Source organism: Gossypium hirsutum, chromosome A04, assembly GCF_007990345.1.
Source record: "Gossypium hirsutum isolate 1008001.06 chromosome A04, Gossypium_hirsutum_v2.1, whole genome shotgun sequence".
In the NCBI taxonomy this organism is placed as follows: Eukaryota; Viridiplantae; Streptophyta; class Magnoliopsida; order Malvales; family Malvaceae; genus Gossypium; species Gossypium hirsutum.
The window spans coordinates 78397254-78422811 of record NC_053427.1 but is presented as its reverse complement, the minus strand read 5'-3'; the positions used below and the strand labels follow the sequence as shown (position 1 = coordinate 78422811).

At 30.8% G+C, this 25558-nt stretch overlaps 1 protein-coding gene across 2 annotated transcripts; it reads left to right on the top strand.

Annotated features, from left to right (window-relative positions):
* The first annotated feature begins 3443 nt into the window (after positions 1-3443).
* On the top strand, positions 3444-5554 carry LOC107948952 (putative Myb family transcription factor At1g14600). Of its 2 annotated transcripts, none has more exons than XM_016883632.2 (5): positions 3444-4087; positions 4170-4246; positions 4392-4428; positions 4674-4794; positions 4901-5554. In XM_016883632.2, exons 1-5 carry the CDS (start codon positions 3814-3816, stop codon positions 5439-5441), a joined length of 1050 nt encoding a protein of 349 aa, XP_016739121.1. In that variant the 5' UTR covers positions 3444-3813; the 3' UTR covers positions 5442-5554. The 2 variants fall into 2 exon arrangements, with proteins under 2 accessions (XP_016739121.1, XP_016739120.1); XM_016883631.2 differs by having other exon boundaries at positions 3445-4087; positions 4895-5554.
* The last annotated feature ends 20004 nt before the right edge of the window (positions 5555-25558 follow it).

The window sequence follows — 25558 nt, the reverse complement described above, 5'->3', positions numbered from 1 at the left end:
ATCTTAGTAGCACGTGGGAAGAATGAAAAGGTTACTTCTTACCTCTCTCTCAATAAATTTCCACTTTTAATGCTATTCTTTTTAATTTCATCTTTTATTTCTATTATTTATTAAGTTTTTTACTAACTTGGTGTAACCATCTATTGGGTTTCAATTCAGTTAGCAAATTTACCAAAAAATCATATTATCTTCGAAGTTATAGGATTAACTTTGTAATGAGATTTGAATCAATGACACCATATATATATATAATACTTTTTCATTTTCCATTTGAATTAAAACAAATTTTTTGGTTTTTATTTGAAAATTTAGTAAGTAATATATTTTTTTCTATATTTATCTATATTTGTGTATAAAGCCCTTTATATATTTCTTTACTATTTATAAAGCCATTTACTGAGTTGATGTCACCTATCAACCGGATCTCTATTCAATTAGGGAAATTACTTTATAGTTTCTTCATATTTAAAATAAATTATACTATTTGAGGATATTTTAGTATTTTTATTTTAAAAGAATAATCAATAAAAATATGCATATTATAAGATTTAAACCCATGCCAAAGCGGTTAACAAAATTTTCAATTTACCACCCAACTAAAGTTTTATTTTAATATTTCTCTACATTTAATTTTTCTTATGCAGACTTTTATCACCTCCATCAATTATATATATATACTAACTATTAATAAAACTCATTGAGTTAGTGTCATAGGTTAACCAAGTACCAGCTCGGTCAGGAAATGACTAATATACTATTTTATTAAATGACTACTATTATTATTTTGATGGCCTTTTTTATTTTTCATACTTTTATATAATTTTTAAATAAAATAATTAAAATTAACTTGCCTAGGGATGATCCCGTGCTTAGGGTGTAAGATTAATTCTAGGGTTTAGGATCCTAAAACCAAAACCCAAAAACTCTAAACAAAATTCATAATTTTATTTTAGGGTTTAAAATTAATTTAAACTTAAGTTAAGTTAAATACGATTAATTTTAGAGTTTAGGATCCAAGAGCCAAAACCTCAAAAACCTTAAAAATAAAAAGCATTAAACTTATTTTAAAGTTTGGGGTTTTAAATTTAGAGTTTAGTTGAATTTTAGAAATCATGTTAAAGTGTTTTAACCTTTTTTGAAGTTAAAATATTGTTAATTTTAGGCTTTAATATCCTAAAACCAAAACTCCATAAACCTTAAATAAAAATCATAAACCCTTGATCTTATTTTAAGGTTTATGGTTTTAAGTTTTTAGGGTTTATGGTTTACAACTAGTGTTTAGGGTTAATTTAACGTTGATCTTAGATTAAAATATGATTTATTTTACAGTTTAAAATTAAGTTTTAGGTTAAGGTCCTTAGACCAAAAACTAAAGTATTTAATTTCTTATTTTTCTATTATAGAAAAATTGTTATAAAAAATGTTTTCATAATTGGAAACAAATTTTTATTTTGATTTATTGAACGCGTTTTTCAATTTTTAAAAATAAAAACAAAAAGAATTCAAAAACCAAACCGAGTCAACTCTCAATCTTATTTTGAGTTTAAAATTTTTAACTTTCCCTTTAAATTATAAACTTTAAACCCTAATTCTATCTCTAATACTAAAATTTTAAACCCTAAACTTTAACCTAAAATTATCTAAGGTGAACTCTAAATTTAACACCAACCATAAACCCCAAATTTTACTTTACTAAAAGTATTGGACCATTTAACGCAAAATTTAGGATAATAGCTAAAAATATTGTTAAGGACAGTTGATTTAGTGATAGTGAATGTATGATATTAACTAAAAATATTTTAAAAAAAGTGTCATTGATATAATGAACTTCTAAAAACCACTTCTTAAAATCATTTCTAATATAATTTAAACACTTCTTTTAAACCTGTCTTGGTAAAGGTGAATGATTTTATGTTTTTCATTTTGTGTTTATTTGGAATTGGGTGAGTAGGCCACACACACATATATATATATTCATACATTTTATTAAATGATGTTATGTTTAAAACGCAAGGGTGGTTGGAAATATATAATCTTTTTCTTGCAACCTAAATTTGAGAAACAATATCATGGGTGATGCATTATTGGCTCGCCCTAAATAAATATATTATATATATGTATATTGGTCCGATCCTTGAGTTGCCCGAGGAGGAGGGAGGAGCAAAGCCCGTGATTCCCGTTGGAAAGGCAATTTCTTAATCCTTTTTGAGTTTGGGTCTGCATCGGCAACAGCTTACCATCACATTCACATCTACATAATAACCTACCTCACGCTTGCATTGCCATCCATCGCCCATTAACACCTCCAAACTTGCTTGCTCTTTCCTTTTACTATTTATTAGTTGTTCGTGCACTAATTAAATTAATTATCCTCCCACTTCTCATCTTACAAATTTAATTAAATTCAGGTTACATCTTCAATGCATCCATCCATCCATCCACCCATGTGTCACAATTTGTCTCACCTCTTCTTATAAATATATAAATAAGCAAAAAGAAAATGAACTCAATTATCTTTTATTTAAGGAATTGGGTAAATTAAAATAGAGATTACCTAATTATGATAAGTTATAAACTGATTGTCTAACTATTTAATTTTGTCTTTTTTGTTTATCAGTTTACTAATGTGAAAATAAAAACACTCAAAAATTTAAAATAGTTGAGTGACAAAAAAATATAAAATCAAATAATTAAATAATCATTTTATAGTGAAACATTAGTACTAAATTATAAAAAATCTAGGCAGAATTGTACTATATTTAGGACTCATCATGGAATAATAAATGAGAAGAGAAGAGAAGAGGTGTTTGATGATAGGTTGGGCAGGGAAGATTGTCAACCAGGCCGCCACCTTGAGTTGCAAGAAATTCTTTTCTTCAATTTAGCCGAAGGGACAAAATAATAAGAACAAAAGTCCACTTTGAAGTAAATAGAGTTGAAATTATAATTCCCATGAAACAACAAAGTTTGAAATTCATAAAATAATGTATGTGACAAATTTCCTTAAAATAGTGGGATGCGAATCTCTTATTTTATGCCAAATTACTAACTTGTCCCTGGTTTTATAGTTTCATACTCATTCTATATTTTATATGAAAATTATAGAGGACAGTGGAGTAAATGGGTTATTAGCAGTCAAGTTCTTTTTCTTTTTTAAGGATATTTGATAATATTATAATCTTATTTAACTGTGTTTGAGCATATTATTTAATGCATCCTTATAGGTAGGATTTAAAGGGTGACATATGTTCCATTTAAAGTGTAGTAAAAAATTAACATGTAACATTTTTGAAACTTGATTGTGAAATTAAAATATTTTACTATTTGGTATATAAAACTTCAACTCATATATAACTTCACATCCATCCATGAATGCATGTATGCATGTGTTGCATGGATGATATAACATATTCCCAATATATATCATGAGGATATAAGTAAATATTATTGTTTACAAGTCCCAATCCCGAGAGAGAGAGAGAGAGAGAGGGGAGAGAGAGAAAAGAAACAGGTTTGTCTGTCTTCCCTGTCAAGATCTAGGGTTTCCAATCTGTTCAAAGATGTGTAGATTTTGCTTAGAGCCGATGCTTCCTTTCAGCTAGTTTTCTCTCTGCCCTTTCCCTTAGAAGAAGAACTAAAATCAAAGTTGATCAACTAAGAAAGCTGCTTCTTAGCTGTGACAAATTAGTACTATATGACCTGATTTTCCTTCCCTCCATGCTCATCACCCTATTGTCTTTATATTTTGTCTCACCTTTTATGCTATGATTCCTAGACTTGGATATTAGTTGATGTTAGAGCTTGGAAATTAAGATGGAGAGGAATAGCAGCACCGAATGTTCAAAGACAGCTCCGTCCGAACAAAGTGATCATCAGGTCGAGGCCGAGGCAGACAGTGAAAGCGAAGAGAACGATGGTGAAAGTATGCCTAGAAATGGAGGGAGCTCGAGCAACAGCACAGTGGAAGAGAATGATAAGAAGCCATCCGTAAGGCCTTATGTGAGATCCAAGATGCCGAGGCTCCGTTGGACACCCGACCTTCACCTTCGTTTCGTTCACGCAGTCGAAAGACTCGGCGGCCAAGACAGTGAGTTGACTCACTTCATTCTCTTCTAATCTGATCTTATTTGGTGTTGATTTTAACAAAGAAAAAACAATCTTTGGTTCAGGAGCTACCCCAAAGTTGGTTCTTCAGATGATGAATATAAAAGGACTTAGCATCGCTCATGTGAAGAGCCACCTACAGGTTATTTTACTATTAAAACTTGTAGATTAGCTAACAGTTATTTCCAATTCATATTTTATAAAGGGATTAATAAGAGGAGCAAAGCCATTGATTCTTTATGTTCTGTCTTTTCCTTCCACTTTGGGTATTAATTTCTCATGATCAGATGTATAGAAGCAAGAAGATTGATGATCCAAGACAAGGTACGTATGTACTTCAATTTCGATACCAACTCTTGTTGAGTCTAGTGAGAAGATATCCAATATTCCTTAATCAAAATTTCGAAGTCGAGTCTTGTTGAATTGAAATAGAGTTGGGAAATTTTTGCTTCCTGTTTAGGGTCAGGCTTCTGTATTTAATAGGACCTGATACCAAAAAGTTTTGACCAAAATTAGGGTTTCCATCAATCATCGTTTCTGATGCATCCGAGTTACCTTTTACATGGCAGTGATAAGCGATCATAGGCATCTTGTGCAAAGTCGAGATGGAAATATTTTTAGCCTCAACCAACTTCCCATGTTGCAAGGCTATAATCATCATCATCAAGGCGACAGTTCTAATGCTTTCAGGTACTACTAAAATTAACAATCAGTATTCAGTGTTCCACATTTCTTAAATGCACGTAGTGTTCTACACTCTAAACGCAAAATTTTCACTTCTTTTTTCAAGATACAGAGATACTTCTTGGAATGGTCGCCATTTCTCGATGCGTAATCCTTACACAAGCAGGAGTTTTACTGATAAACAAATACCAGTATTGCATGGAACAGTGACAGATAAGATCTTTGGCAGCAATTGGACCAATTATAATTTCAGGATGGACACTTCCTCTTTCAACACACTACTACCAAGCTGGAAATGCCATGAAGAACTGAAGAATGAAATTTCATCATCATCTCCCAATCTCCAATCACTCCTAACTAAGCCAAGCACTCAAGCTAAAGTAGAAGATGAAACAAATTGTAGCAGAAATAGTGCACAAGAGCATAGGGCAATGAAAAGAGCGATATCGGATAGCAACCTGGACTTGGATTTAACCCTACGGCTAACGCAGGCGAAGGAAGAAAAGCGGCCAAGCTCCGAGGAAGACGATGTTGGCCTATCACTGTCGCTATGCGGACCGCCGTCGTCCTCGAAGCTTAGCAGGTTGAAAGGAGAAGATGATAGTAGTAGGGAAAATGGTAGAAGGGTAAGTACACTAGATCTGACTATATGAATGGGGACAATTCTAAGTGAGATCTTGAGGTACTTATCCGAGATAGAGGAAGGCTTTTTCTTATTGTCTAATTGTAACAAATATTACACACCAATCGATAATAACTTTTTTTTTTTTGGCTTTTCTTTTTATAATATAGTGATTCTCTGTCGTTTCCTTCACATTATCAGCCATATTCAAACTATATATATACGTCGATTTCGAGACAAGGCAGGCTATGCTGTTCCAGGTTCGTATTAATCTTGCTGCAGACAAAAATTATAGAAGATCCAACAGGTCTTGTTGGTAAGAAACTTATTGGGGCAGAAGGTCCTATTTATATGTAAATAACTACATGTTTGACAATAGAAGGGAAAATATCAACTTTGTGAATGTTTTATATAAGAGGGTCCTGAGAATTTTTTGTTTACCTTCCATTTTGAAAAATAAAAAAATAAAATGTCAATAATGGCAAGAAAAAAGAGAAAAATAGAATACATAGATTCTACATAGAAACCATTTAAGGCAAAAAGCACGGGCAAAGAAAAATAAAATTTATTATGTCGAATTCGAATAATTACAAGGAGTATAGACTACGTCTATTTATAGGTTTAAAAAATCTTATTCTAATTAATAATAATGTAGTAAGGTTGAAATATCTTATTTAAATTAATATCAAATCGAGAAAATAAACTTCTATACAGATTTTTCTTGTACAGCTTGTACCCTCGTGGATCTTTCTATCTTGCCACTTATATTTTATTTTAATAAGAATTTGAGTTACAACTCTAACAAAATCAAAATATAAATACATATATAATTGTATTGTTTCTAATTAAATACTTGTGTTGCAGTATAATCATAATTGGATCCATTGATTAGTTGAATTGAAAATCGGTTCTAGATTCAATTTGTGATATAAAAATATGTGCAATATTTTAAATTAGTAAAAAGTTATATTAAAATTGAGAAAATTGATTAAAAATTATTTGAATATTTTATACAAAATTGACCCATATTTATTGTTCAACTGCCCAAAATTTTTGGTTTGATTAAATTGACTTTTCTATATTGATAAATAAGTTTTCAACTTTACATTTTATGTTGGATAGTCGTTAAGCTTATTGTTGACATTGTTGTTATAAAATGAATTTCTTACTATATTACTTTCATGCATGCATTTGGAAATGGGAGCCTACCGTACAGACCCAACCTTAAATGCTAAAAGTATTATAGAAACATTTCTATAAAAGTTAAATATTATATATATATATATATTTATATTTAAAAAAGAATAAATTAGTATTATTTTTATTAAAAATTTATTAATTTTTTTTTATGTTAGATGGTAGAAAGAAAAACAACAACTCTATGAATATTGCACTGTATTTGATTGGATGCCGTTACGGCATAGCTCAAAGTTCTACAGTAAAATAGATATTTAGTTTAAAACGTTGAACGATTGATTCCGGATTCATTTCGAAATCCCGCTGAATAGCCATTTAAAGGAAAAGGTGTCGAATTGACTATTTCAACCTTTTCATGGAATGATCATTCTTTTCCCCTTTAAAAATACTCTTCTTTAAACTGAAATTTCTTTTTTTTTTTCTTTGGCCATCAACAAATCAACCTAAAAAAAGCAAATCAACTCGAAATGATTTAATAAATTAGCAAATCCATTGCAAAATATTAAAGAGAGACAAAGAGAGAGCACATGGGTTTTAGGTTTTTGTTGTTACAAGAGGAATTAATGCTTGAAACTTGGTGGAAGTAATGAAAAGATAGAGGAGAAAAAACATGCTTAGAAATCAAGAGGTGGAGAGCGACGGAAGAAGGGTTTTCAGAACATCCTAGATTGGTGGTTGGCTTAATTTGAGAACATCTTAGATTGACTGTTGGCGGTGGATGATGGCCGAAGGTGGTGCAGGCTGGTTCGATTCTGGGTTATACGGTGGTTTTTAAAACTGTGTTGAATAATTGAAGATGGATTAGAGAAGAGAGATAAGCGTGAGAACAAAGTGAAAATATGTATACTTTTTTTTTAAAAAAATAAAGATAAAATAAAATGTTTTTATTATTATCATAAATTATAGTGAATGAACCCCATGTGATAGTTTGATAGTCAAGGATGTTCACCGTCTCAGATGTGGTTTGGGTTCAAGTCGTGTTAATCGCATTTGTTGTTCAACCTTTGCCTTGTTACTGTAATTCAAAAAAAAATCATACTAAATATAAACTTTATTTGCACTAATTAATTAAATTTACTAATAATATCAATAAAATACCATTTATTTCATGATAATGTCATTTTATAGTAAAAATTTTTATATTGTAATTATAAAATAATAAATTCTATTAATTTTTACTTTCAAAAAAATACATTTTCTACAAATAATTTATCATAATAATTTTTTATTTTGTTAATAAATATAATAAATTTAAAAGTTTATAACCTATTAAAAATAATGGTAATAAATTATTTTTTTTAAAATTTAAGAATAAAAATTTCATTTTTACCTTAATAAATTACTTTTACACATCTATTCAATTCAATCCAACCAAATTACTGTTATACTTATTCAATTTCTTTATTAAATGTCATATTTAAATTTATATAAAATTATAATAATATAAATAAGATATCATTTATTTAGTTAAATGATATTAATTTATTAAAGGGCACGTTCGTCATCCGAGTATTTCTTTTCTATTACATGTCTATTCCTTTCAACCAAATGCGTGAATACTAATACAATACTCATTCCATTCCATCCAACTAAACTACTGTTATGCCTATTCAATTTCATTACAATCTTATTCATTTCTCACAGAATGACTATTCCATTACATTCCTATTTTATTGCAGTGAACCAAACGTGTCGTTAATGAAATAGGGTCATGAGAGATTTATTTTGGTTACAACTAATATTGGATTCTGAAATACAAATATAAATACATTGCTATATTGTTTCTAACTAAATACCAGTCTTACAGTGTAATCATAATCAGATTGATCGGTTAATTGAGTCGAAAATTGATTTGTTTGCTAATTCAATTTGTTACAATAAACGTCGATAATGACGGTAGAACGATCGCAAAATAGTAAGAAAATAAAATAAGAACACATAGATTTTACGTGGAAACCCTTTCGGGAAAAGGTCACGGGCAAAGGAGATGAAATTCACTAATGCTCAAAAACAAATGATACAAGAGGAGTTTTGATTACATTTATTTAAGGGTTGAAACACCATTTTCTAATCAAAGTCAAATAATAGAAGTATAGTTCTATACGGGCTTAACTTGTGCAGTATGGTCCATACCGCGGGGGCTTCACCCCACACCCCCGATTTCAAACCCCCAATTTTTAATGGGATCTCACTCCCAAAAATCCTCTTATTTTGCCACTATATTTATTTCTTCAACAAGTGACGAGATTCGGATCATACAATCTCTAACATAATTTGTGATATAAAAACTAATATATATCAACATTTCAAACTAGTAAGAAGTTAGGAATGGAAATTAAAAAGAATTGACTAAAAATAATTTGAATCGATTTTTCTTAGTTTTTATCTTTTTTAAATTTGGTCTATATTTATTGTCGAATTGACCCAATTTTAATCCCATATTTTGTTTTTGACTAAATTGACTTTTTTACCTTGACTAATTGATAAATAAGTTTGCAACTTTACATTTTATTGTTGGATGTTGTTATAAAATGGAGTTATAATAATTTATTTGGCCCTTTAATTTTATAAAAAGAGTCATTTTTAGCTCTTCATTTATTTGTTCTTCTTTTTTAACCCTTAATTTTGCGTTGTTTATCAAATAACCCTAAAATGAATGTAAAAGTTAATGTTTGTTAGATTTGCTGACATGATATACATATGGATTGTCACATGGATGCTACATCAGTAATTAATTTTTTAAAATTTAAAAATTCAAAAAAATATTTAAAAATAAAAAAGTATTAAAATTATTAAAAAGTATAAAAATTATAAAAAATATTGTTTAAGTTTTAAAAAATTAATTAATTGCTAATGTGTCATTCACATGTATTGCCATGTGGATGTCACCACATAAGCAAAGCTAACAGACATTAACTTTTCCATGCATAAAAATTAAAATAAATTATAAATTAAATAAAAAAAATAGAATTTGGTTTAGTTTCGGATAACCATGGTTTTTAAACTTGCATTCCATAAACCGTCCAAACACCTTGATTTAGGTCGATTTTCAGTTTTTCGATTTTTCCTACTCATCCCTAGCATAGCAATAGGCATAACTAGTGAAGATGATGATGCTCCTAGTTTGTATGTATAACGACCCAGTTTCCATTGGTATTAGAAATTACGGTTTCGGGATGTCATTTTCGTAAACCGAGTCTGTAAATATTCCTATTAATATTTACATATATATAGATGAATTGTTATTAATTAAGACACAAGGACTAAATTGTAAAGTTCAATCGCTATAAATTTTTAATTAGGAAATGACTTGAGGATTTAAATAGCAATTAGCTAAAGGCCTAAAATGGAAATTAAACCATTTTCAAGGAAAGTTAGTGGTTGATGATGACATTCTCCATTATGCATGTTTATGAAATTATTAGCTTAATTAAACCATAGTTAAATTAATTAAACTAGCTTAATTAAAAATTAACCAAGGTATAAATTAGGAGATATTGATAATTTGTCATCATTCTCATTAAGCTTTCATCTCCCATAGTCGAATGTTGAAGAAGAAAACCTCAAATTTATCCCTTTTTATTCGACCATAACTTGCTAACATCGACGTTGTAGCACCCCAAATCCGGCCCAGACGTTAAGGCCGAATCCGACGTGCCACTTTGAAGTCAAAAACCCGTGTTCCCTTTTTAGTGTTTTAAAAAGCCGACTTTTGTCAAACTAACCAAGTGAATGGAAGCTGGGCACCAGGTAGGTATCCATAACAGAGGAGGTGAGCCATGAAGGCTGCTTAAGTACCAAGCTCTCCGATTGGATCCAATCCTAGACATGCCCACATCCATTGCCACACTTGGTTATAACAAGTTGAAATTTCTTTGAGTGATTATCTTTGGTAAATCGAATATTCGTGACGTTGTGTTATTTTAAAAAAAAAACAAGTATCGTTTTGAAATCACGCCCTAAGTCTAGCCCATTTGAATTAGTATCCATCAATTTAAAGTTGTTTTTAATAATATAATCCCAGAAAAAATCAAAGAAGAAAATAAAGTTAAAATGGCCTTATTACAACCCAAAAATTAAATAGTAATTAAAAATAACTTAAGAAAACCAGTCTCTTTTTCAAACCCAAAAGTATTCACCATGGCCACTCTGAATCCCCTCCGGCTCCAAGTCACCCACATCAAGGCTCACCTGCAAGGTTAAAGAAGGGGTGAGTTTGGGGAAACTCAGTGTGTAAGGAAAACCCATTCAAAGCCCAAGTCAGCTCAAGCCCATTGGGCCTAAGCCTATTCAGGTAACAGTGGTACTGGGCCAGAGCCCTTTTCAGATTACAATAAACTGGGCCTTAGCCCCTTATTCAGATAACAGTATGGCCCATAGGCCTATTTCAAAATACATGCAACATCAGTAAACATATGCAAGCCCATTTGGGGAGACTACTCAACCCACCAACCACTACACTCCACCCGTACCAGCCATACACTCCATGTGGGGAATAGCTCAACCCACCCAGCCCAACATTCCACAGTTGCAGCCTTGCTGCTCAGTTAACAGTAAATTGAGGCAAAGCCTCCAGTACGTGGACAAGCCACTTTCAGTACTTCCTCCGTCAATATCCCAGTCCCATACATCAGATAATAACAACATGGCATGCAGTAAATAACAACAGTCAAACATTCATTTAGGTCAATTTAACTCTAAGGGTATTTCGGTAATTTATCTCCTAGGGGTAAAATTGTAAATTTTCCACTTTTAAAGGTATTTCAGTAATTTATCTATTTTAGGGTTTTTCATGCATCTTCCTACCTTTCATGTACTAACAGAATCACTACCGAGGGTTCTTACCGAATTGGGCCCGTTGGCCCATCATTCCAATTTTGGCCCATTAAGCCCAAAAATATCGAGGGCACAGAAATCATGCACTTTGCAGTCCAAACATTGCAGCTTACCAAAAATATTAATCGATTTACCTCACGAGCATTCGCACACTCGCAAATCTACAAAATACCGATTTTCGGCATTTCGGCTTTTCGACTTTTGCCGATCTAGACTAAGAAAGAGGGTGTTAGTTACACACCTTTTTGCGACGATATGCTGACGAGATCCACACACGAGCCGCCTACAATTGGATTACTAACACGTTAATCTAACTATTCAAATACAAACTACGTATTAACCCCTTACAATATTCGGCCAACTACACCTACAGGTCATAGTAAGCTTATAAGAAATCAATAAGCAACTCATTAACAAATTTTTGTCAATGTTTACCACATAATCATAATTTCACTGCAAGCTGTCTTCCTGAGCAACAGTCACTAAATCATTTATAACCGGAGCTATGAAACTCCAAATCAAGTTCCGTTAATTTTCCCTGAAAATAGACTCATATATCTTATATCCATAAAATTTTCAGAATTTTTGGTTTAGCCAATCAATACCAGATTCTTTCTCAAAGTTTCCCATGTTTCACTATTTGACTAATCTGACCACTCTTCATTACGAATCAAATTTCTCATTGTAAAAAATTCAAAATATGTTCTCGTTTATTTCATTTGAAACTAGACTCATTAAGCTTTAATTACATAATTTATTCAGCTTCTAATTCATCTCCTACAATTTATGGTGATTTTCCAAAGTCACGTTACTGCTGCTGTCCTAAGCAGATTTATTACCAAATCACTCCTTCACACATACCTTGCATGCATGTTATTTAAACATGTATATCACCAATCAATCATCACATATCTATGATTTTACTTAAGTATAATCTCCATTTCATCATTTTAAAGCACAACATATTAGCCGATTTTTCCCCTTAGCTTCTAAGGCACGTGCATGCTCATTTGTTTGGCTCAACTTCACCTACCTTCCATTTTTCATCAAAAGAACATGAAACAACAACCATTTCCTTCATTTTAATTCATGACCAAATGCTCACGACACAACCAAAAACCAAAATATGCTTCAAGAGTTAAGGTAGAATCAAGAAGAACTCATGAACATCAAAATAGAAGCAAAGTACCAAGAACTTACCTTCAATTTTCCTCCTCCTAGTGATCGAATATTCAAGGGTTTCCTCCCCTATTTGCTCTCTTTCAAATTCGGCTATGAAGAACAAAGAATGAACAAAAACCTTCTTTTACTTCCTTTTGTTATTCTTATCACTCAACATTTTATGACACAAAATAACATATATTATTTGTGCCATACCTATACCATAACTCCAATAAAAATATGCCCATAATGCTTATCATGCCCATCATGGAACATTTTCCTAACCCATTATCAATTTTTATCAATTTGTACCATAAATTATTAATATCAAGTGTACATATTGTCGACCACCAACATGATGGCCGGCCACTTCATGTAAAATGGGAGGTTTGTCATGCAAATCCTCCTATTTTGCACTCCTATTTGTTTGGCCACTTCAATTTAGCGTATAGCATTTTCAAACATTTTCACATAGGTCCTATTTCATAATTTCACCCCCTTTTTCTTATGGAACAAAAATTAACTAAAATTGTCGGGTTCTATCTTAAGCTTGGGCCTTCTAGAGGCCCACTAACATAATTAAACCTATGCCAACATTCACAAAATTCTCGAAAATTGGGGCGTTACAGACGTTGGGCCATCGAGAGGGAAAGCAAAAGTGAGAGTTATCGACAAGTGACGCAAGAACTCGATTTGTGTTTCCATGACTCGAGATCAATTTAATTACTGCATATTTATGATTTTTTGCATGATATAACATTGAGGTGAGTCATCAATGGCTATTTGAACTGAATTATTATGATTGAGATTGAATTTACGAGATAGGGACTAAATTGAATGGAATAGAAAATAGTATGATTTAGTTGATATGTGTTATTTGGTATAAAATTGTGTTTAAATATACTATATGATGTGATGAAATGGCGAATTGGTAATGAGATTAAAGCACGATATGTGGTTATGATGTTTATTGATTCAGTGTTACCTTGTTAATGGACTCAAGTACTGTCAAATTAGTTGGCATGCCCTAGGTAGAAAATCATCATTGTCGAGCTATTCAGGATGGTAGACTATGTATATAGTGAGAGCCACCGTTCTCGAGCTATTCAGGATGGTAGAATATTTAGATATCGAATGCCATCGTTACTAGGCCATCCGAGATGGTAGGATAGGTAAATTGTGAGAACTACCGTTGCTGGACCATCCAAGATGGTAAACTGTAAGAATAGAAATAAAAAATATTCTTTAGCCATTTGGGATGATATAATAATGAATTAGGACAAACCATCATTGTAGGGTCACCCGGGATGGTATAATGAGTCTTGATTGCAAAAGTCATTGTTACCGGGCAACCCGAGATGACAAGAGTAGTATTGAAGTTATGGGATGTTAATGAATTGGCATAATATGCTTATATGTTTTCTAATATAGATAAGGTATGTAAACTACTATATGTATCGGTTGAAAACAAGCCCTGGGGGCTGATTGAATAATAGTGAACCAATAGGCTCGAAAATGGTTGAAATGTTGCCATAAAATTGAATATATATATGTATACATGTTGGTGATGGTAGATGAAATAATATATCTGTGCCTATAGTTGTCAATATGAATTAGTTTAAAGTTAGATAGTGGATAACTGACTTGAATTGATTTTACTATTGCTATAGTTGTTCAAATGTGAATATGTTAATAGAATTATTTGGCATCATAGAACATGTATAGAATAGTCATTGATATTATATACCTTGTGACAATTCACTAATGCATATGTTATTTATTTTATTTTAAGTCATGGAAGTACCACTGAGCCATATTGCTCAGCCTATGGTTTATTTATTTGTGCACAGGTTCAAGTACCCTCTAAGTCTCGAATAAGTGAAGTCAACATCCAGACCGCATCCATCGACTCGATATAGTTTGTATAGTCCTTTTCTTTTGGTTAAAAGACATTTACCTAGGCTTTAGTTATTCAAATTTTACATATGATTATTCTAAGCTATAATATTGTAAATTTAATGAAATGGTTAAGTGTTTTTGCATAGAAAAGTAGTTAATAGCTTAGAATCTTTATGTTAAACATGTTTGTATATGTAATGGCTAAATTGAGGTATTAAGACCAACAAAATTTTGTATAGGCTGTATGCTTGGTATGTTTAAATAGGTGCCAATTGGACATTGTTGGAATTTAGGGGTCACGTCAGGACGTCGTACCTCTGACGTTGCGACAAGGAGCAGTCCAAGATTCATGTTGTGATGATGTGTACTTGAGGTCATGATGAGACCTACTAAATACGTTGCATTTTAACGAGGAACCCCCCAATGTCATGACGTCAAACCGATACTTTGAAGATTTTATAATTTGGTCCTAATTTGTCCTCGGGTTAGCTTTGAAGCTTTTGTAAGCTTGTATAAGACCCAAAACGACTTTATATTGTATTGTATGATTGTATTGGTTGAAATTAATAATTAATAGTATAAATCGAACATAGTTTAATTGTAGTTGCTTCGACAATGAATGTGACACCTTATAGTTGGGAACCGATGATCGGGTCGGGTATGGGGTAATACAATATGAAACTTACCAAATTATGTTAGAGAAATGAAATATGCCGTAAGCAAATCCTTGAATAAGAAAACTACAAATCTAAAATAGGTAGATCTAAATTTTGTGGAAGCTGTCAAAGAAAAAGGCGACGTGATTGCAGATCTTAAGAAGATAAATAATGAGGATGTCATCATTATTGATTAGAAAGCTAAATTGAAAGGCAAATAGGAAGAATTGAATGTTATTTAAAATGAATTAATTAACGCCTAATCCAATTAAACAAAATGGGCTATAGAAGTGAAAATTTTGATGAGATCTTAATTGTTAGAACAAAGGAAAACTTGGCACAAAGGCTTAGGTTACATTGGCATTGGTGAGAAATCTATTCCCCTTACTTTTTTGTTAAAATTAACAAAAATTGTGTTGACTCTAAGACATGGGAAAGGAAATATGAAAAGCCTACATGTTTTTATTATAGTGTAGTAGGCCATACTAGATCACCTTGTCACATAAGGCTCAATAATCTCATAAGAATCTATCATGTGTTAACTCATGTGCCCATTTACACTACCACAATTCAAAATTAGAAACAATAACAAGTAAGTAGGATAAAAAGGAAATTGTGCCCTGGAAATGCCAAAAAGTTAGTATGCCATTATTGTGGTAAAGTTTGTCACTTCAGACCACAATGTTATAAGCTTTTTAATAGTTTGAGATGGAAGAAAAATACAAAGGTTGCACATAGTATTCCCACAAGACAACCAACAAGCAAACCTTACAAGAAAGTGTGGGTAAGAAAAGTTCAACCACGAGTTAGCTATGAAGATCAACGAAATATTGATACTTGAGTTAAATATGAAATTGCTGTTGTAGATCATATTGAAGATAAAGACATTTTCATAAACACTTCATTGAAGTCTGGTAAGAGCAAAGAAGTGCATATTTATGAAGATCATAATGGTGGAAAAGATCTAAGTTGTTCCACCAATTACAATATTTGATGATATTTCTCTCTATCACATCCCTTTAACAGACTTGATATGATGTTGGCCTTATTGGCACAATTGATTCCATTATTTGTACAATAAGTATGGAGAGACATGTTAAGGGGAGTAAATTACTGGTACTATTAAGGGAGAGTAAATATTATATATGTTTTTTAGACCTATTTGATTGCATATAAAGCCTTTGATATGATATTGGTTGGAAACTAAAATGAAGATGTTTACTGACTAGTTTAATGCATGATACTTTATTTAAAGTAGATAACAAATATGATGAACTAGATGTTGCCACAAAGAATTTAGATGCTGTAATAAGGCAAAAACTCTTTCTCATTTTGAGGTTAAGCTTGCATTGGTTACATTCTTGAATAAGAGGAAATGTTTGATTATTTGATTCATTGCTGGTCTAAAGGTCTAGTACGCTACTCCCTCTAGATTTTTGTCAAAAGGTGAGGGGGGAAGATATAGGGAGTTATGCTTGCTAGCATGAAGCTTATTTACAATTATTTCTACTTTAGATTATGTGTTTCTACATTTGCTTAATTGAACAGTTTTGTTTGGTTGATTCATTTGTTATTATGTTGTTATAAAAGTATTTGATAGTACAATATTTTTGAAAAACAAAATTTCAAAGAGGGAGATTGTCAGTTCCTTGCAATGTGGTTTCAAGTGTTGGTCTATCTCTTTCCACACGTTGACAACAATTTATGCACTACCATGAAGTGTTGGTAGTTTTGACGTGGTAATTTATTAGATTTTTTAAGCAACAAAATTATGTTAATATGAAGATAATTAGCCTTGTTCAAGCAAGTACTATAACGACCCTAAATTCTCGAGTCAACGTTCGAGCGTTGACCTAGATTGACGATGGATAAATTTATTTTGGGATTGGGTGGATTTTGGACCTTTTTATAAGAAATTAAGGATGTTGGGAAGCTTGTGTGAAGTAGAGGAAAGATGGATGGCTAATATGGTGATTTTACCATTTTTGAATAAAAGTCTTCTCCCAATTAATGGGAAAAGATGGTTTGGCAGATTGAGGTATGGGATAAAGTTGATTTGTCCCCATTTTTCCCTATATTATAATCACCATATTTTTTTTTCTTTTTACATTTTTTCATTTTTTTCTTCTTTCCATCTATTTCTCTTAGCAAACCGTGTAGAGGGAGAGAGATTTGAGTGAGTTCTTACCGTTTTGCATCCTCCAAAATCTCAAAGAAGGTAAGGGTCTTGATCTAGCTTTTTATAAAGTTCCATGGGAAAAAAAATATCTATTCATCAAGGATGAAGGAAGAGGTTTTTAGGTGTTTGGGAGGGTTTGAGTTTGAGAAAGTCTCTACCCATCTTCTCATATATTATTTATTTATTTATTTAAAGCATGTATTTTTGCATCCTATTGACTCTTATTTTTTTGTGGGAAATCTTTTGTGTTACATGGTTATTAGTTAAAGACGGTGGTGAATGTTCTCAAGCTAAGGGTAAAGGCAAAGTGGTGGAGAGATAGGCAAGAAACTTTGTTTGTGTTCTTCCATCAAGGTGGTACCCTCTAACTCTCCTATGCTTCTTGATAAGTCATAAATATGATGCTTGTGTGATAATGCATGCATGTTATATGTCTTTGGGTGGAAATCATGTTTGGATGATTTAAAATGAAGCTAAAAACTTAGTTGTGAAATCTGCCAGAAACAAATTATTGTATGAACAGTAAGTTTGAAAATTTTCCATAAATTCTGTAAAAATAATTAAGAATTGATCTATACATGTTTGTAACCGTGACTCAGTCTAGTTTTGTTTAGAACAAACGGAGATCGATTTTGATTTGTATTTTAAAAGATATAAATTTTTGAGAGTTGAAAGGTCATAAAAATCTGACAGCAGAATTGTTATGAAATAGATTTAGCAGTGACTTCGAAAAATCACCAAAATTTCACAAGATAAAATAGGAAGTGAGCCTTATATTTCTGTAACCGTACAAAAGTCTAGTTTCGTTTAAAACAAAAGATGCTTAATTTAGAGTTATATATTAAAAGTTATTAATTTTTGAATGAGAAAAGGTCAGGATGTCAAGGTAGCAGACTGTCACATCTCATTAGTTAATATTTTAGATAGAATAATAAACAAGTTATAACTAGTATGAGACTTGAATGTCATGGTTGTATTTTTTGGATTATATGTTTGATGCTTTGTTTGTGCTCAGCCTTCGGGATCTATCCTAACTAACAACCATTAGTGGCGCTCGAGATAACCCTACGAACACTTGAGATTATTTGACTAGCGACCATGAGTGGTGCGGGATTATCCGGATACCCGATTATTTGAGTAGTATGTGCAATCTAACAAGTTTGACAAGTTTGATATGCAAGTGATTTGGTTATGTAGATTTAATGACTCATGATTTAATTTTTCGATACTTATATCATGTTTCTATGTATACATTTGATTTGCATGCTTATATTTATGAATTGCTTTAAGCATGGTAGATTTGTTGTGTACTACTGAGCTATAAAGCTTAGCCTTCAAATTTTCTTAATGTTTAGATTTGTAGACTTTTGTTCATGTCCGAAGAACATCATCGATGAGAGATTCCTAGCATCACGTATTCAGAGTACAGTACCTTATCTATTAGCCTTACTTGTTTTTTTTTGTAGGTCTGTAACTTATTTATCATTTTTGTTATTTTGACTATTTTGATATACGATGATATTAGAGCTCCACATATTTTGTATAATTACTTTTATTACTATTTTCGGTATAACTATGTATGGTATTTTCTCTTATATAAAATGTATTTCAATGTTTTAAATTATTTGAAAATTTTACTAGGTTACTTCAGTGATCTGATGTAGCGCCTTAATAGCCGAATACTTCGTATTCAGGATTAGAGTGTTATAAGATAGTAAATTTTGACAAACATAATCTCACTTTATTAAAAAATAAACTTTTTTTTGGTTGATAAGAGATTGCTATTTCAGAAAAGTAATCTATTGACAATTTATCAACTTGATTGTTGATAATGATTAATGTTGGATATAAAAAATTAAAGAGATAAATTGAAGAATCATCGCACTTATCTCTTGCACATGTAGAGATCGATTTTGCCAAACTTTGGTAGCCTATTCGTGGGATGGGTAGAACATTAAGATAATATAATTTATGTCCATTAAGGGATTGTTCTGAGTGCTTTGTTATTCACATTTGAGTGATTTAGTAGGAATGGTTGTTTTTTATTTAGGGTAATGCTAAGTATACTTAGATGAGATTGCAATTATTTGAAGATTGAATTTAGAGTAGATTTAAATTATTGCTTATACTGTGATATTTAATTGTGGAATTTTTGTCTTGATAAAACTTCGCTAATGCAGGTTAAGTCTAAATTGCATTACTAAACTTCCAAATTTTCATTCTTCTTGTTTGTTGGCGCAACCATTATTCGATATTCCGGCTTTGCTTTTTGTTCTTTACTATCAATTTCCAATTTTCATATATAATATATTATTTGTGCATGGATTTACTAAAAGTCGCTTAGTTGTAATTTAAAGGTTTAATTCATAATTTGGCCTCTCAAGTATATCTATTTTCTCACTTTAGTATTTAATCTTTTTTTAATTATCAATTATTTTCTATTTTTGCTCTATTGTGTAACGACCATTTAAAAAAATATATGTTAGACAACTTTGGCCAATGAAAAAACACCACGTCATGTGTTTTTGTCAATAAAAAAATGCCACGTGACAATTAAGTTTATTTAAAACAAAAAAATTAAATTTAAATATTTAAATATTAAAAAATATTTTTTACTTTGATCAATCGTTGACTGCTGATCGACATTGATTGACTGTTGACCAACAACATGGTACTATAAGAACACACCACGTCTCTTTAATTATTATATATTATATTAGTTAAAAATGTAAAATATCATATATAATATATATAAATTTAAAAAATAAATTTTTATAAAATTTTAAAATATATAATTATAAATTTTAAAAAGTTAAAATAATACATAAAAATTAATATCAAAAGTGTCACGTGATATTTTTATTTTAAATAAACCTAATTATCACGTGATATTTTTTCATTGGCGAAAACATGTCACGTGTTCTATTGGCCAAAGTTGCTTAACGGATTTTTTATAATGTCCATTACAAAATGGATAAGAACAAAAAAACTGTTTTACTATTTAATCAGAAGGCACTGCCTAACCCTTATGGGCTTATTTATGCACTTAGTCCAATTATTAAGATAGTTTCCATTTTTCAACTTTTTATTTTTTGAAAGAGATAAAGTGGATTGGCCGTGTGGATTGAACCCATGGACTTTACAACTTTTTCCACTTTATCTCCTAAAATTTTTTGGGTTCGGTTTTAGAGCTTATCAATTTTTTTTTCAATTTAATCTTTAAACTTAGGTTTTCCAAAGATATGATGATATTACATTTTAAAACCGTGTTATATCATCACATAATTTAAAAAAATATATTTTTTTAATTTTTTTAAATTATATATATTTATATTTTCAAGTGATGTCATGACACAATTTTAAAGTGTCATCACGTTTTAATGAAATCTAAGTTTGTGGACTAAATAAGAAAAAGTTATTAAATTCCAAAACTAATGTGCACAAAAACAAAATTCAAAAACCAAATTAAAAAATTGTCAAATTTAGAGACAAAATGTTGCTCACCCCTTTCTAAAAATTGAAAAATGTGTCACTTTCCCTTTTAATTGCTCATTAAATCACACAAAAGGTACATTTCAAATAAATAGGGCAAAAAGTCTGAATAAAAAAATTAAAAAATAGGAAAAAAGTGCACCCAATTAAGTTCTTATTGTGAAAAGAAAATTAATTAGGCCCTTTTATTAAAGGTTTCAATTATTGATTAATTTGACCGTTAATGAACATTGATTTGGCTGGAGGTAGCGAGAAAAAATTAACACATGGCATGTCATATGGACAAGTATACTAATCTAGCATGCCACGTTAGCATATACTTAAAAATAAAAAATACAAAAAATGTTAAAATATTTATGTTTAGAATGTACTTGGATAAATATTTGTCTAAGTTTAATCTAGATGTGGTTTCAAATATTATAAAACTATTAAAAAATTAAAAATTATTAAAAAATTAAAAAAATCTTTAAAAAATTATTGAAAAATACATGTCCAAGCTAGCCAAAAAGATGTCTAGATTCATCTGAACTATAATCATTTGTTCAAATTTATTCTTGATGTGGTTCAGAATATTATACAAATTATTAGAAATTGAAAAAAATATTAATTTTTTTTAAAAAAATCCTAAAAATGCAAAGAAATTACTAAAATTACATGTCTAGAATGAATCTGGACAAAAAAATGTCCATATTCATTTGAAGTTGGACATAACTATTTATTCATATTCATTTTAGAGGCGCTTTCGAGGCTAAATTAGCCATATATGCAAAAAAAAAGTTTATTCGCCAAATAAGCTTTTTTTTTGAAATTTTAGGAAAATAGGCCGATTTTTGAGAAAGAGTGTAAAAGCGTATCCAGCTGGTTGTGCTTTTGTTATAACTAGTAAGAAAACACATCCAACTGGACGAACCCTTTAAATTGCATTTTTTTACTTTTTTTAAATATAATCAATTTCTTTGGTTAGATGGTTAAATGTTTGTAACACCCCAAACTCAGTTTAGACGTTATGGCTGAATCTGGTGACGTCACAACGAAAGGGTTTTGAAAACCGTGTTGACTTGGTAAACCATCATTATTTATGTTTTGCTAAAATCGTAATTTAGTCAGTTTCTTTACCCAATTATTACAGCGGAAGCCTTAATCATTATAGTTTAAAAATGCAGTCGTGTTTTTAGAAAAACCGTTGTTTACTTAAAAATTGTCGTTTTAGTAAAACAATTTTAGCAAAGCAGTCAAATATATATATAAAAAAAATCCAAAAATAATCAGTTAAGAACCAAACAGTCCAGAGAGTCCCCAAAAATTATAACTCTCAAATAAGTCCAAAACTTAAAATAAACCAAAAGAACTAAGTTTGACTGTTTACGATATCGTGGTCACCGCTGTGTCTCAGCCGACCGATCCGCCTAAGTCTGAGGATTACTTGATGGAACAGACAAACAGATGTGAGTTTATGTAAACTCAGTGTATAACCTAGCAAAATTAGACAAGTAAACATATAGAACATTTCAGACAATCGGATACAAAATTGGGCTTATACCTATCCTAGATATAGTTACAAAACAGATGTACAGATCAGATAATAGATTTCAGATATGTAAAGTCCTACCCCTATCCTCTACACACCAACTCCGACCATCCCATCACAACATGTGTGGTTAAAAACACCCAGCCATCCTTACACACCACATTGAGTCGTTATGACACGTATCAGATATAGTGTAGCCAAGCTACCAGAATATAGGCAATGATCGCATTACAGAACACTTCCTCCATATATATATATATAAAACCCACCCCAAACAGATGCAGATATTAGATACAAAATTATCAGACTAAACATGCTTTATATATACAAATATCAGTTATGCAATTAACATAATAATCAGACATGCATATTCATACTCAAAACAGTGTTTCAGACTACCAGGTCACATAGCTTTAGGGTTTAGTTAGCTCTTACCAACCCTACAGTAGGCCCATAGTCGATTGGGACGACCCATGTGACCCTAGGTGAAGTTTCAAAAATTTGGGCCCACATTCCCATATGGCTTGCCCGTGTGGGCTCACACGCCCATATTCGCCTTGCTCGTGTGGCTCACATGGCCTGGCCCAAGAATTACACGCTCGTGTGACCCACACACCTAACTCGGCCTAGCCCGTGTGGCCCACACGGCTGTGTGCTGCGTACGGCCATGCCTTCATCGACCACACGGTCTTGTCCTCACACACGACCTACCACACAGGTGACCACACGTCTGTGTGGCGTCGACAGAGCAGTTTTTTGGCTTTTATCGAATCTTGTTTTTTTGCGTTTCGGGTACACACCTGGTATCGATTCCATGCAAAGCCACTCCAGAGCCTTCCAAGACCTAATAACAACATACCAAACATCGATTAAGCGACTACATTTACTAACTTGCCAACAACAATCAGACCGAAATCTTGACTTACCGATGAAGAGAACATCCTTTAACATCGACCAACAAACGAAACAAAAATCACAGTTCGTCGACTTCTCCTAAACCACAAAAATACTGCAATGTTTCAATCCTTCTGAAAATAAAGATAAGAACATTACCAACGAAAGCCCACTTACTGACTACATGAAGAAAAAACAAGGATTCACAATGCCCAACAAGAAAGACTAACAAAAGAAGCAAGAATGGAGAAGAATGTTGGATTTGACAATGAGAAAAGAAGACGAAAAAAACAAAAATAGGGATTTTGTTTCTTGGGGAAAAAAAAGTCAGAAGCAAAGAGAATTTTGGGAAAAATAAAAAAATAAAAAAAATTCAATTTTGATATCCCTTAACTTCCCACTAACACCCAAATCTCCACCACTTCACCATTTTAATTCCACTAAAACACTGTCAGCGAACCGAGCAAAATAAATACTCACGCTAATGTAAAAATTTGAACACAGGATCTTTAACACACTAGTTCCCTTACCACTTGAACTAATAAGCTCATTCTAATATGAAATTACATGCAATTTAATATAAGCCCTCTAGATAAGGTTAAGGCGTAGATCCAAAAGTAACAAAATTTGCTAAAGGTAAGGCTTGAACTTAAGACCTCACACACACCACCAAAATAATTAACCACTGAAGCAGATACATACTTGTGTTAAGTGCTTACAAAAACAATAATAAAAAAGTTAGGGTGTTACAATGTTAGTGATTTTGTTCTTTAGTCTCAAGTTCGGTTCCTCTCCAACTCACATTTATAGTCTTCTTAACATATCAACTCCCTTGGTTAAATAATAATGATTTTATCCTTGAATCTTAAGTTCAATTTATCCTCTTCTAAACACATTTTTATTTTTATTTCATGTTATTTCAAACTTTTTTATTTTTAATTAATAAATATATTATTTTCAAATTATTTTTTATTTTTAATTCATTTTTTAATTAATATCTCTTTTATTCATAAAATTAAATAATTATAACAGATATAATTATTTTTAGTAAATATAATTTTATATTTGTAATTTTTATTTTTCAATTCATATCATGAGTGCAGTAAATTTTAGTATTATATATTATTGTATGTGTATTTAAAATATTTCACATATAAACATAATGAATGATATTTGACATATTAATTAAAATATTTAACATATAAAAATATTTGAAATATCATACCTACAATGTAGATGAAAAAACGCTGATATTTGAAATATTTTACATATAAAAATAATAATTATATTTGAAATAATTATTTTATTTTATAATATTAGAGACCATACCCACAATATACCTGAAGAAAATAAATATATGACATATAAATATTATAAAGAAAAATATATCAAAAAAATTAGCCGATGTTTATATTATATGTAAATGAGTTATTAATTTCAAATATTTTTAACATAATGATATATGTAAAATTTATATTTTTATTGTTTGATTTTATGAATAAAATAGATATTAATTAAAAAGATTGAAATAAAAATAAAAAAATTAAAAATAATATATTTATTAATTAAAAATAAAAAAAATTGAAACAACATGAAATAAAAGTTACAAATGTGTTTAGAAGGGGAGGAATTAAACCTGAGACTTAAGGATAAAATCATTAATATTTAACCATTTAACCAAGGGAGCTAATATATTAAAAAAATTAATTAAAAATAATAAAAAACTTAAAACAACATGAAATAAAAAATACAAATGTGAGTGGAAGAGAAATCGAACTCGAGACTCGAGGATAAAAATGCTAACCTTTAATCATCTAGCCAAAAAAACTAATTATATTAAAAAGGTCAAAAATTGCAATTTAAAGGGAAAACATATTCAGCTGGGCATGCTTTCCTGCCATTTGTGCAACTTTTACACTCATTCTTCAAAATTGACATATTTCTTTAAATTAAAAAAAAAAGTCTATCTAACCAAAAAACTTTTTTTTTCTTGACATTTATGATTAATTTAGCCTAGTTTCGAATATTAAAAAACTATTAAAAATTGTAAATAATAATTAATTAATACTTAATGAATTTTTAATTTTTACTATTGAACTGACAAATCTTTAATCAACCAAACGCACTGATTAGTGTGGTCAGAAATTTACAACCATGGTAGCAGCTTTTATTTTTCATCATTGAAGAGCGAAAATGACAACAATAAAACTTTGTTAGAAGGAAGACGCCAATGAACAGAAGCGCAAAAATAGATGTATTAGCAATTCTTCAATTATTTACTACAGTTACTACACTCACAAACACAT

Coding starts and splice junctions, on each gene's coding strand:
- LOC107948952 (XM_016883631.2), top strand. CDS start 3,814: ATGGAGAGGAATAGCAGCACCGAATGTTCAAAGACAGCTCCGTCCGAA. Junction 4,247..4,391: donor ATGTGAAGAGCCACCTACAG/GTTATTTTACTA, acceptor TCTCATGATCAG/ATGTATAGAAGCAAGAAGAT. Junction 4,795..4,894: donor GACAGTTCTAATGCTTTCAG/GTACTACTAAAA, acceptor TCTTTTTTCAAG/ATACAGAGATACTTCTTGGA.